The 12,325-nt window shown below is 48.6% G+C and overlaps 1 protein-coding gene across 15 annotated transcripts; it reads left to right on the top strand.

The window, feature by feature from the left end:
• The first annotated feature begins 260 nt into the window (after positions 1 to 260).
• On the top strand, positions 261 to 12,121 carry Pigv (phosphatidylinositol glycan anchor biosynthesis class V). 15 transcript variants are annotated; one of them, XR_003482054.2, is made up of 6 exons: positions 850 to 1,331; positions 3,120 to 3,238; positions 7,591 to 8,715; positions 9,557 to 9,759; positions 10,512 to 10,636; positions 10,997 to 11,137. XR_003482054.2 is itself a non-coding variant. In XM_027399597.2 (5 exons), the coding sequence occupies exons 1-5, from the start codon at positions 1,322 to 1,324 to the stop codon at positions 11,276 to 11,278; spliced, it is 909 nt and encodes a 302-aa protein (XP_027255398.1). In that variant the 5' UTR covers positions 860 to 1,321; the 3' UTR covers positions 11,279 to 12,121. The 15 variants fall into 15 exon arrangements, 13 of the variants coding, with proteins under 13 accessions (XP_027255396.1, XP_035295430.1, XP_027255394.1 ...); XR_003482055.2 differs by lacking the exon at positions 10,512 to 10,636 and having other exon boundaries at positions 10,997 to 11,133; XM_027399597.2 differs by lacking the exons at positions 9,557 to 9,759; positions 10,512 to 10,636 and having other exon boundaries at positions 860 to 1,331; positions 7,591 to 7,684; positions 8,312 to 8,715; positions 10,997 to 12,121.
• Positions 12,122 to 12,325: the final 204 nt, after the last annotated feature.

Consider the following 12,325-nt stretch of genomic DNA (forward strand, 5'->3'; position numbering starts at 1 on the left):
CCTTCCTCGTCCTGTAGGGCCACCTGAGGCGGCGGGGCTGAGGACTACTGAAGCAGGGCCGACAGAGGAAGGGGAAGTCAGGGGACCCCCCTTTCTCCGCGCCAGGCGCGGGGTACCGCTGCTGGCCACACAAACCCCACAGGGCTTTCTTTTGCCCGTTCATCCTGTGTGTTGTGAGCCAGGCCCTGTTGCTGCTCTGCTGAGGGAGACGGGAGAGAACGCCCGGCTCTCCTCAGGCCCCGGGGTGGGGAGCGCCCGGTGCAGCCTCGGCCCACAGCGGGAAGTCAGAGGCCGCCGGCGGGACGGCACTGGGGCGAGAGCGCCCGCAGCGCCCGCGCGCGAACCGACGGCGAGCGCGAGGCAAACTCCTCAGGTGTCACCACGCCGGGAAGGTGCGACGCGCAGGCCGCTCGGCCCCCGCCCCGGCCGGGGTCAACATGGCCGCCGAGGGCGGAGGCGGGGCGCCGCGAGTCCGGGCAGGAGCTGGGCGGGGCCGCCGTCGGCGGAGGCAGCGCGCAGGCGCGGCGCGCGCGGGACCCGGATGGCCGTGCTGAGGTCGGAGCTCCGCGGGGGTGGTCCGGACGCGCGGGCGGGCGGGCGCGGGGGAGCCGGCGCCAGCTCTGGAGCTCGGGAGTCCTCCGGGGAGGGAAGCTGTCAAACGCAGGCCGAGAGAAATTAGGCGCAGGCTGTAGAGCAGCGAGGAGCCCCGCCCCTCCGCCATAGCGGGCCCCCGGCGCCGCCTCTTCCTTTGCGGCCTCCGGCCCGCGTCTGCTTCCGGCCCTGTTGCCTGGCCCGGCCCTGCGGTTCCCTCGGGACGAAGTCCTGGGCCGCGGCGCCCTGGGGGTGAGGCTCAGCACCCCGTCCCTGGTGGGAACCGTGCCCCGTCACCGCGGGCCGTAGCAGAAGGGGGCCGCTCGCTGTGCGAGCTTTGACGCTGTGCGAGCTGTGGCCCTCAGCACCCTGGGCCAGAGCGCACCAGCCCGCCGCGGAGGGCCCAGGACAAGTTCTATAGGCTTTCCCAGATAGGGCCCGTCAGTCCCCTCAGCCTCCAGCGACAGCGCGCGCTATCTTTGGTGCAGACCTGGGTTGCCCGGGCTGGAAAGGAGTGCAAACCCGTTGTGTTTCGGGCAGAGCGCGCCCATGACTCTGGGCAAAAAGGTTTTAGAAAGCAGTCCATGCATGAGGCGCTTTAAGTAGTGAGCGTGTCACTTGGCTCCAGTGAGCCTCAGTTTCCACATCCATAAAATGGCGATGGTAATTATGCCGGCCTCCCGGTGTCTAATGAGATCTCCGGATCCTAATCTCACGGGAAAATTAAAGAATGAAAACTGGTTGGTTCTAAGCGTCCTGCCACTTAAGTGTGTGATTTGGCAAGGGGCTTCTTTCAAAGGGAAGTTGGCAAATAGCTAGCGAGGGGGATAATTGACTGTGTTGGGTTTTACTTGGTTTAACTGCAAATTAAGCGAGGGTTGCATCTCCTGTGGCCACTGAGGCCAGAGTTTGAAAGAGGAAGAGGTGGATTCAATGCTTTTCTGTTCTCTGCCTCCCTTGTGCATGTAGGTGGGGGATGGGGGGAAGAATTCATTCTAGGACAGAGGGGATGGGTGTGCGTGTTTCTGTAATTTCTTTGGGTTTAGTGAATCTACTGTTGGAGATACCGTGTATAGTCAGAAAGTACCCCTTCCCGGGAGTGTTCAGAAGCTTAACTTTAAACTCAACATTCATGGGTAAACCGATGGAGAGGTGAGAGGTGAGAGGGGCCCTCACTTTCATTTTCTCCTGGCCTCTTGGTGATGAAGTAAGCAGTAAGTGCCCCCTTGTGCCAAGGAAGAAGTACTGTCGCAGTTAGCCTTGTTCCCTTGGTGGAGAATTTTATTTACTCCGGAGTTTTCTGTGACTTTGTCATTTTATTGTTGTTTGCTTTTTGGATTTTTTGAGTTAGAGTTTCTCTATGTAGCTTTGTAGACCAGGCTGGCTTCGAACTCACAGATAACCACCTGCCTCTGCCTTCCCAGTGCTGGGATTAAAGGCAAGCGCCACCACTACCCGTCTAATTTGTTTTAATTGTTATTTTGTGTGAATGTGTTTGTGTATATCTGTGTGGCTACTTTGTTTTGTTTGTTTTAATTGTTACTTTGTGTGCATGTGTATGTGTGTGTGGCTACAAGTGTGCTATGGCACACCTGTGTAAAATCAGAGGCCAACTTGTAGGAGTGCCTCTTCTTCAACACAGTAGGAGCCACAACTGCTTTTAAATTGAAGAGAGAGGGAGAGGAAGGAAGGAAGGAAAGAAGGAAGGAAAGAAAAAGAAAAAAAAACCTTGAAGTGCATTCTGTGCCTCAAAATGGCTTTAGGTTTTTTGTACATTGTTGCCACTCCTGTGGAGATGGGAAAAAGCCCTTTACTCCTTCCCTAGTGGTAGACTCTGTCTTTGCCCTAAGTTTGTTTTAGCAATGGGAGCTGGCCGAAGTCCTGCTGAGCAGTGGTTTTCTTTTCCTTCTCCACTTAATTTAACCGACCAGCTGAACACACATCAGAGAGCTAAACTGGCATGTGTAGTTATTACAGGCTTCTAGTATGGTTCTGTGTCCCACTTTGGGGACTCTGGTTTGGGAATTCATTTATTATTCTGGGCAAGAGGGAAAGAGCACATGCCAAATAATAGCAGCCACACATTGATTTGTGTAGTACTTTTTAGTTTAGTCTGTTTTACCATGAATACAAATTTGTGAGATGGGGATGGGAGGGGATAATCTTATCCCATTTTACATATAAAGAAGGAGTCTCAGAGAAACTAAATGAGAACCTGCAAGTGGCAGATCTGGGACTTGAACCCAGGTCTTTGGCTCCTATCTAAAAGCATTCAACGGGTTTTTAAAACTTCTGTGAGCTTAGCTTTCCAGCTTCGTGCTTACCTATGTGTAGAACTTACCTGACTGGAGTACAGTGCTTCCAAGTGACACCCAGTGGTCCATCTGCCTTCAGAGATAGCCTTCCCTCTGGAAAGTCAGATGGATGATTCCATTTGCCATGAGATGCTGATGGGGGTAGCTCCTGTGAAGAAAATGTTAGTGCTTTTCTTTTGGCCCATGTGTGACATTTTCTTCCTTGCGTGTTAGAGTTTAGAAACCTGAGGAAGCTCAGACCTGGTGGTGAGAGGATGTGGTCCCTGGACCCATCCCAGAAAGAGGTGCTGAGATTTGCAGTGAGCTGCCGCATCCTGACTCTAATGCTACAGGTCAGTCTGGTCCTTTCCCTGAACATGCTGTTGTTGTGTGACTGAGCTAGGAATGAAGCATAAATGGTCCTCATCTCTCCACTGCCTGTGGTGCCTCGTCATGTGGTTCCAGCCGTACAGACTTAGACCTGACAGCTGAAAAGTGGGCAAGAGCCTTAGTGGTGGTATTGGTCTTGTGTCTTACACACGAAGCAGCAGAGGCCCAGGCAGGTTAAGTGATTTGTCCAAAGCTATGTAGCAAGATGAAGGGCCAGGCTAGGTGTTGGTAGCGCATGCCTTTAATCCCAGCACTAGGGAGGCTGAGGCAGGCAGATCTCTGTGAGTTCGAGGCCACCCTGATCTACAGAGCAAGTTCCAGGACAGACTCCAAAGCAATACAGAGAAACCCTGTCTTGAAAAGCCAAAAAAGAAAAAAGATAAAGGGCCAGAGCTGGACCTCAGGCTCCCAAACTCCCTACCCAAACTGGAGTTTTTCTTACAGACCTTAGTTATCTGATGGTTTCACCAACATAGATACTTTGAAGGTGTGTGTCACAGCCCAGAGTATTGCCAGGGTTCCCTTACTTGGAGCCTGAGTAGTGTGTTAGTTGACTGGGAGAGAGGAAGCACTTCCAGAGTTCCAAGACCATCTATGAATATTCATCAGGAATGATTCCCCTTGAGTTAGCCACTCGGTTCTCAGTATGTTTGCCCTTTTGCCACACCTTCCCCCGAGGCTGCCTTGATACATATTTTAATCAAAATCACACTTTTTGAAATATTATGAAACATTTGGTGCCTAGCTTAGTGCTTTACACTTGGTTGTCCTCTGTTTGTGATCATGAATGAACCTAGGTCAATACCCTAGAGTTGCTGTGTTATTGATATAATGATGTATGTTCTATATCACCCGTGTTTGGGGCTCCTAGCTGCTCCCTTTGTAGAAACCTTTTCTTTCCTCCCTCTGAGCTTCTAGCTCTGAATCTTCCCTCACCCATTAAATGAAGCACTTGAGGTTCTACTGGCTTGGGGAGGCCGAGCTGTTACCTGTGATCCTTAACCCCCATCCCATTTCTTTTCACTGTTTGCAGTGGCCTAATAAAGAGACTGACTAAAGAGCCAGGCAGCTGTGTCACACACCTTTAATGCCATCACTCAGCAGATCTTTGTAAGTTCAAGGCCAACCTGTGAACTAAGTGAGTTCCTGGACAGCCAGTGCTACACAGAGAAACCCTGTAAGAAAGAAAGAGAGACTAATGGAAAGGAGAATGAGCCTCTAAGTGAGCTGTGCTCTTGTTGCTAGGCTGGGGAGCCTGACTCAATGATGGCTCTGAACCAGCATCAGCTGAATTCCTGGCAGAGTCAAAGGAGCAGTGCAGCAAGTCAGCATCTGGGGTAAGGAGCCAGGACAGCTGTGTTCTCGTTCAGTGCGATTTTGGAAACAGTATATTTCCTCAAATCCCTGAAGCTCAGCCACCAAAATTATAGTAAGTACCTATTCCCAAAACTGTGCTAAATTGTAAGCAAAAGGTCATGTTTTCCTTCAAGTAACTGACAACCTAATGAGGCAGAAAGACATATAACAATAAATTGGATTTCACTCTCTTTTTTTCCTCATGTATCAGATTATATCCCTAGCTACCCTCCACTGTTGCTGCTGTCGCTGTCAATAACAGTTATTCTTCGAAGGTTTTTAACTCCCGGTTCACTGGCACTCTTACTAGTAACTGCTTCTGTTGATGTCTGTGGTTTCATTATTAATCATTTGATGCGATCAGCACCTGATCCTCATGTCATCATCCCATTTCCTTTCAGGGGCCTTGTCCCCACCACTCCATAGTGCTGCTCCATAGCCAACACCTGCCAGAGAGACTATGCATGCATCTCATTCTCTGGCTCAGACCTGATTCTGTCACATTCTCTGGCTTTGTAATCCATGGAACCTACCGTGTTGTTTTGGCCTTTGCCCCCCAGCCTTCAGCTTCCTCTTCCCAAACCGAGTCTGTTCCTTCTCGGTGATCATTCCTATGCATACGTGCAACTCTCTTCTTCCGTTATCCCTGTTTTATTCATAAGACACAAGTCTCGCCTTGGTGAATATAGTGATCTGCCCCCTCATGCCTATGATACCCATTTAAAAAAAAAACATGCAAGTATATTAACTAGCTTTTTTTTTTTTTTTAAATACAAGATCAAATGAGTCATTGGTATCACCTGGAAATTTTGATGAATTTCCATAGCCCACTCACCCTCCTGTTCTCTTAAATATTCTTTGCACCTCACCTCACAGTTACTTGGGGACTTTTTTTTTTTTTTTTAAATATAGTGTTGGGCCGGGCATTGGTGACACACGCCTTTAATCCCAGCATTCGGTAGGCAGAGGCAAGCAGATGTCTGTGAGTTCCAGGCCAGCCTGATCTACACAGTGAGTTCCAGGACAGGCTCCAAAACAATACAGAGAAACCCTGTCTTGAAAAAACCAAACAAAAAAATATAAGTAGTGTTGGATGGAGATGTAGCTCGATGGTAGAATTTGTGCTTAGCATGTGTGAGGCTCTGGATTTTATATTCTGGTGCATGAATGTACACACACATGCACACACACACACACACACACACACACACACACACACACCATATATAAAAATTAAAAATTTAAGATTCCAATACCCAGGGCTGGCAGGATGGCTCAGAGAGTAGCCACATGCCTCCAAACCTGATAACCTGACTTTGGTTCCTGTGATCCATGTGGTGAACCAACTCCCACAATCTGTCCTCTGCACACGTGACATGGCATATACACATCCTCATACACATAAAATAAATAAAAACATAATGAATCAAATGTCCAGGCTCTGTTCAATCTCATTTTAAGTAACTATGGGGGTGTCCTAGGGTTGTCACTATTGTTTAAATCCCTGGATAGTTTGCACAGCCTGACTTTATAGCCAGCACTTATTTTATGCATTTTTCTCTTTCCACAATTTAATCTTTGTTTTACTATTTTATGTGTATGAGTGTTTTGCTTGTGTGCATGAATGAATACCAAATACATACAAGGAGGGCATCAGATCCTCTGGAACTAGAGTTATGGACTGTTGTGGGCCACCATATGGGTGCTGGGAATTAAACCCAAGCCCTGCAAGAGCAGCAGGGCCTCTTAACTGGCCAGTCTCTTTACAAATCCATAACAGCTTTCCCCCAGTACCTTCAAGTAGGAATTCAAATTCCTATCTAAAGACTCAGGGCAATTAGCCTACCTACATGTGTCTTTGTGGCTTCACTACTGATTGTGTGATAAACCATCTCTGTTCTTCCATCTATCCAGCAGGCGCTGCCCTGTTACCAGCCCAGAGTTCCTTCCAGTGCTTTTCACTGGTTCATTCCAGTAATACGCAAAAAATTGTCTCTCATTCCCCACACACACACTGACACCAGGCATGGTGACACACAGGTAGCAGGCACTGGGACATGCAGGGGCAGAAAGATCAAAATCAAGGTCATTCTCAGCTCTGTTTCAGGTTTGAGCCCCCTTCACATACATGAGACTGTCCTTTTTACTTTACATTGCTCTACCTACTACCCCATTTCTTCCCTCTTCTTCACAGCAAAACTCCTCAAAAGCATTACGTGCACCATCTCCCCTTCTGTTAGCTAGGTGGCTTCTCACCTCCATTCTGCTGAAGTAGCTCTAATCGGTCACCAGTGACCTTCACATTGTTGAAGTCTGTGATCAGTTTGCAGTTGCTGTTTTACTTGGGTCCTGTCAGCAGCATTCAGCAGTTTCTCAATCCTGGTTTTCACTTGGTTCTAAGACACTGTTCTCCCCTGCGTTTCCAAAAGCTCACTCACTCATCATTCACTGTTGATGCTTGTGTGCCTGGAGCTCACTGTGTGGATCAGGCTGGCCTGGAAACCACAGGTACCCGACTGCCTCTGGCTCCTGAGTTCAGAGTTTCAAGGCTTATGCCAGCATGTCTGGCTTCCTGCTTTTTCTCCACGCTGGATCATGGGAAAAAAGCAGGAGGACTCTTGCCAGGAGGACTCTTCATCCTTGATGGGCTCTGTCTTCAGATCTCTTCTGTATCTCTGCTTCCTCCCCAGGCAGTCTCCTTCAGTCTTACAACTGCGAGAACCATCTCTACTTCCATCTCCAATTTATGTGAATCAAGATCTGGCTTTCATTTGTAGACGAAGGCATCTCCTGCTTGGCTGATCTCTGTTAACCAGTTAGCACACACACACACACACACACACACACACACACACACACACAAACCCCAACCATATCAACAAGTCTGTTTCTCCCGTTTTATTCAGTGGTAACTCTTTTCTTCCAGTTACTCACCAACACCTCCTCCTTTACCCCACAGGCACTCTTCAACATCATCATCCCAGATCACCACGCAGATGCCTTCTCTCCTCCCCGCCTGGCCTCCTCCTGCTCTGTGGATCAGCTTGTGGAAGGTCTCCTGGGTGGTCTGTCTAGATGGGATGCAGAACACTTCCTGTTTATTGCTGAGCACGGCTACCTTTATGAGCACAACTTTGCCTTCTTCCCTGGCTTCCCCTTGGCCCTGCTGATGGGAACTGAACTGCTGAGACCTTTGCAGGGCCTCTTGAGCCAGCGCAGTTGCCTACTGGTCTCAGTAGCACTTCTCAACTTTCTGTTCTCTGTGCTGGCTGCAGTCACACTTCATGATTTGGGTTGTCTGGTGTTGGGCTGTCCCCGCCAGGCCTTTTATGCAGCCATGCTCTTCTGCCTCAGCCCTGCCAATGTTTTCTTGGCAGCTGGTTACTCAGAAGCTTTGTTTGCCTTCCTGACATTCAGTGCCATGGGGCAGCTGGAGAGGGGCCGGAGCTGGGCAAGTGGGCTGCTCTTTGCTCTTGCCACTGGGGTGCGCTCCAATGGGCTGGTCAGTGTCGGCTTCCTCCTCCATGCTCAGTGCAGAGGCTTTTTCTCTTCTCTTGTGGTGCTGAACCCCTTGAAACCGCTCTTCAAACTGATGGCCTCTCTCTGCTTGTCAGTACTCACTGTCAGCCTTCCCTTTGCTCTCTTTCAGTATTATGCCTACACCCAGTTCTGTTTACCAGGCTCTGCCCACTCCGTCCCTGAGCCTTTGGTACAGTTAGCTGTGGACAAAGGCTACCGGATCACAGGAGGAAATGAGCCCCCATGGTGCTCCTGGGGGCTCCCCCTAGTATACAGCTATATCCAGGATGTGTACTGGAACGTGGGCTTTCTGCGATACTATGAACTCAGGCAGGTGCCCAATTTTCTACTAGCTACACCAGTGGCTGTACTGGTTGTGTGGGCAGCCTGGACATATGTGACTACCCACCCTTGGCTCTGCCTTACACTTGGACTTCGAAGAAGCAAGGACAGTAAGAAGACCCTAGAGAAGCCCCACCCTGGCTTCCTCAGTCCAAAGGTGTTTGTGTACCTGGTCCACGCTGCAGGGCTGCTGCTCTTTGGAAGCCTGTGCATGCATGTTCAGGTGAGGCGGGTTTCTCCCTGAATGGATTGTGAATACAGGTAAAACCTCACAATTGGAAGACAGTGACTTCCTCACTGGATGGCCCATGCTAATTTAGTCAGCCTGTATACAGTCAGGTGTGGTCAGGCACTGAGGAGGAGGAGGCAGGATGATTTTAAATTGAATGAAGTCAGCCTGACTGATCTGCATAGGCTAAATAGCCAGACAAACACAAACCTGGGTCTTTCTTTGTTCCAGAATCTAAATTAGAATGGTGGCTCAGGCCTTTAATCCCAGCACTCGGGTTTATGGTATAAACACAGAGGTAGACAGACAGATAAAATTAGGGACTTCGGTGCAGCTCTCCTTTCCCAACACTACCTAAAACTGTCTACAATCCCAGCACTTGGGAGATGGAGGCAGGGGGAGCTCTGTGAGCTCCAGGCAGGTCAGGCTATCTAGTGAGACCTTGCCTCAAAAAAAAAACAAAAATAGTTAAGGTCATTCTTTACTACATAGTGAGTTTGAGGTCAGTCAGCCTGGGCTATATGAGACCCTATTTGTTTCAAATTATAATTCTGTTGTTATTTTTAAATATATATATACATATGGGCTAGAGAGATGGCTCAGAGGTTAAGAGCACTGGCTGATCTTCCAGAGGTCCTGAGTTCAATTCCCAGTAATCAAATGGTGGCTCACAACCATCTGTAATGAGATCTGGTGCCCTCTTCTGGCCTGTAGGCATACGTGCAGGCAGAACACTGTATACATCTTTAAATATATTATGTATACAGTGTTGGACCTGCACATATTTAAAATATGCATATATATTTTTTAACAGATGTATTTATTATTTATACAGTGCAAGGCCAGCCTGGTCTACAAAGCGAGTTCCAGGATCGCCAGAGAAACTCTGTCTTGAAAAGCAGGCCCCCCACCAAAAAACAGAAGATCCAGTTAAGAAAATACTACATATGTACTAAGAGCGTGACTTAGTGACTTAGTGGTAGAGCACTTGCCTGGCATCTGAGAGCCCTGCGTTCAATCCCCAGCACACAAGCAAAGGTACAGGCACTTGCTGTCAAGCATAGCTGACCTGAGTTCAGTCCTTGGCATCCACATGATAGAAGAGAACTGACCACACACACACACACAATCAGTGAGTGTATTTGTTGTGAATGTGGAAAAGTAGTTAACTGACTGAGGCTTCATATTTAAGATGGGTTCTGAAAGGTATACCCTTCCCATGTAAACAGCACGCAGAGGTGGGGGAATGGCTGAACTGAGGACGTGCTTACAGTGCACACACAGGAGGCGGCATCCTCAGCTTAGCACCACGTTAAAAAGCAGGCGTGGTGGAGTTCATCTGCTGTCCTTGTGCTGGGGAAACCATCAGGAGGGCCCCTGGTGTGCTGGGCACTCAGTGAACTGTCTCAAAAGATCATTCAAGACATCCTCATACACAGAGAGTTTGAGGTCAGCCTGCACTCCACGATTTCTGTCTCCAAGACAAACAGCAAAGAACATGATCCAGGTAGATGAGGCAAGGGATGGGCACAAGCAAAGGTGTGAAGGCTATGAGCGGGCGTTGTCAGCCGGGATGGAGTAACCCAGGTTCTCTTGGAGCCCTTTACCTAGTACACAGACTGCCTGTGACGATGTTTTAGGGTGTCTTGAACACAGGCAATAGACCATCCTGTCCAGTGTTGTGGTGGTGGTGGCAGTATGGATCAGGGGTTTGAGCTTATGTCCAATTTTAAAGTTCTTGGCTGTCTCAAGGAAGTCTTTCCCTGCACCTACCTGTCTTCCCATCACAGGCATATAGTGACAATTTGTGATGTTCTCTGAGCCATGTGACTAGGGAAATACAAAGTAGTCATCTGTGTACTTTGTGGCTGGATCAGCTTTGAAGTGAGTGCCAGGCAAGCTCAGAGTTTGCAAGGTAGGTGACAGCTCCAACTGTGAGATGGGAAAGGTGACTGCTGCTTCCCTCTGACCCGGCCCATGTGATAAAGCTCAGGTTCCCAACCTCCAACAGGCTAAAATTTAGAGGCTGTGGGCTAAAATAAGACCCTATAGAGATTTTAGTATTGGTTGGCCCATTATTATGGTAATTAGCCTGAGACTGATTATTGGTAACTCAAGGTTGCCTGGCGGGTGGTACACAAATCTTTATCAGGCAGATCTGCAGCTTTGCTGAATTTGCTTTCCCAGTGTGATTTTCTAGTTGTCAGACATGATTCACCCAACCACATCATTGATGCTCCAATCGATATGGGATTTTTGTTTTTGTTTTTTTTAGGTTCTCACACGATTGTTGTGCTCTTCCACTCCTGTTGTGTACTGGTTCCCAGCTCACTTGCTTCAGAATCAAGAACCACTGTTGAGATCTGTAGACACAGTACCTGAGAAGCTTCTTGAGAAAAACTCCCCACCAGGACAGAAGGCCCCCAGAAACTGTATCATGAAACTCTTGTACAACTGGAGGGCCTGTTCTCCAGTCACAAGATGCATTCTTGGCTACTTCCTGACTTATTGGCTCCTGGGACTACTCCTCCATTGCAACTTCCTGCCTTGGACTTGATCTGGAATCTCAAGGGACAGGCTGGAAGCTGATTTAACCCAGGGGCTAAAAACTTCAAGACACACTGGCTGGGACTGCCTGCTCATCCCTGAGAGCACTGTCTGTTAGGATCTCCCCCTGTGCCCCTGGAGACCAGTTAGGAATGGAGAATAGCAAGGAATTGAGCCCCTTCTTGTCCTTAGTGGGAGGAAGAACTGTTTTCTGTGCCGAATGGAGTTGGCTCAAATCAACAAGCTTCAGACAATCTTAAACCTCCTGCTGACCCATGTAGGTGTTTTTTGTTTTTTTGAGACTGGGTTCACTGTGTTGCCTTGGCTGTCCTGGAACTCGATTTCTAGACCAAGATGGCCTGGAACTCAGAGATCTGCCTACCTCTGCCTCCCAAGTGCTGGGATTAAAGGTGCAACACCACTGCCTGGCTTCCCATGTGTAAATTTAAGTTAAATGTTTGCTCAAAGCTCTAACCAACAGCCTGATCCACTTGAGATGGTGAGGACAGGACAGTGAAAAGAGGAAAAATGGGCTGCCTGCTTTAAGTGAGACATTTCTGGAGTTTCCTTTATGATGTGTGCATTTATATAAAAAATCCTACACTATGAAAATTTAAAAACTTGTATTTGTAATGAATTTGGGGGTGGGGGTCAGGGGAGTTGAAACAGGGTTCTTCTGTGTAGAGATCAGGCTGGTCTTGAACTCACAGAGATCCACCTGCCTCTGCCTCTTAGTGCTGGGACTAATGGTGTGTGTCAGGCACTGCTGAGTTACTTTTTATAAGGACTTGGGGCTAGAACTCAGTAAAGCATGTGAGGCCCTAATTTCAATAATAAATGATTTGAGTCAGAGCACAGGATCATGTTCCAACTATGTAATCCTAAATACTTTGAGAGCCTTCTTTACCTACTCTGAAACCAAGGAAGGTGCTGTCCCCTGGGGTATGGGTTAGGTCTTTCAGGCCTTAAAGTCTTGAGGTTCCCTTAAACAACAGATCCCAATCTAAACACCTGGGGGTTCAAATGTGACCTAAGTGGGGAGTCCCCCATTTCCTTT

The sequence above is a fragment of the Cricetulus griseus genome, chromosome 2 (genome assembly GCF_003668045.3).
Source record: "Cricetulus griseus strain 17A/GY chromosome 2, alternate assembly CriGri-PICRH-1.0, whole genome shotgun sequence".
Classification (NCBI taxonomy): Eukaryota; Metazoa; Chordata; class Mammalia; order Rodentia; family Cricetidae; genus Cricetulus; species Cricetulus griseus.

Excerpts from the sequence above, each read along its gene's own strand:
- Pigv (XM_027399592.2), top strand. Across the intron at positions 3,239-7,590 it reads TCCTGACTCTAATGCTACAG|GCACTCTTCAACATCATCAT; the intron begins GTCAGTCTGGTC and ends TTTACCCCACAG. Across the intron at positions 8,716-10,996 it reads GCCTGTGCATGCATGTTCAG|GTTCTCACACGATTGTTGTG; the intron begins GTGAGGCGGGTT and ends TGTTTTTTTTAG.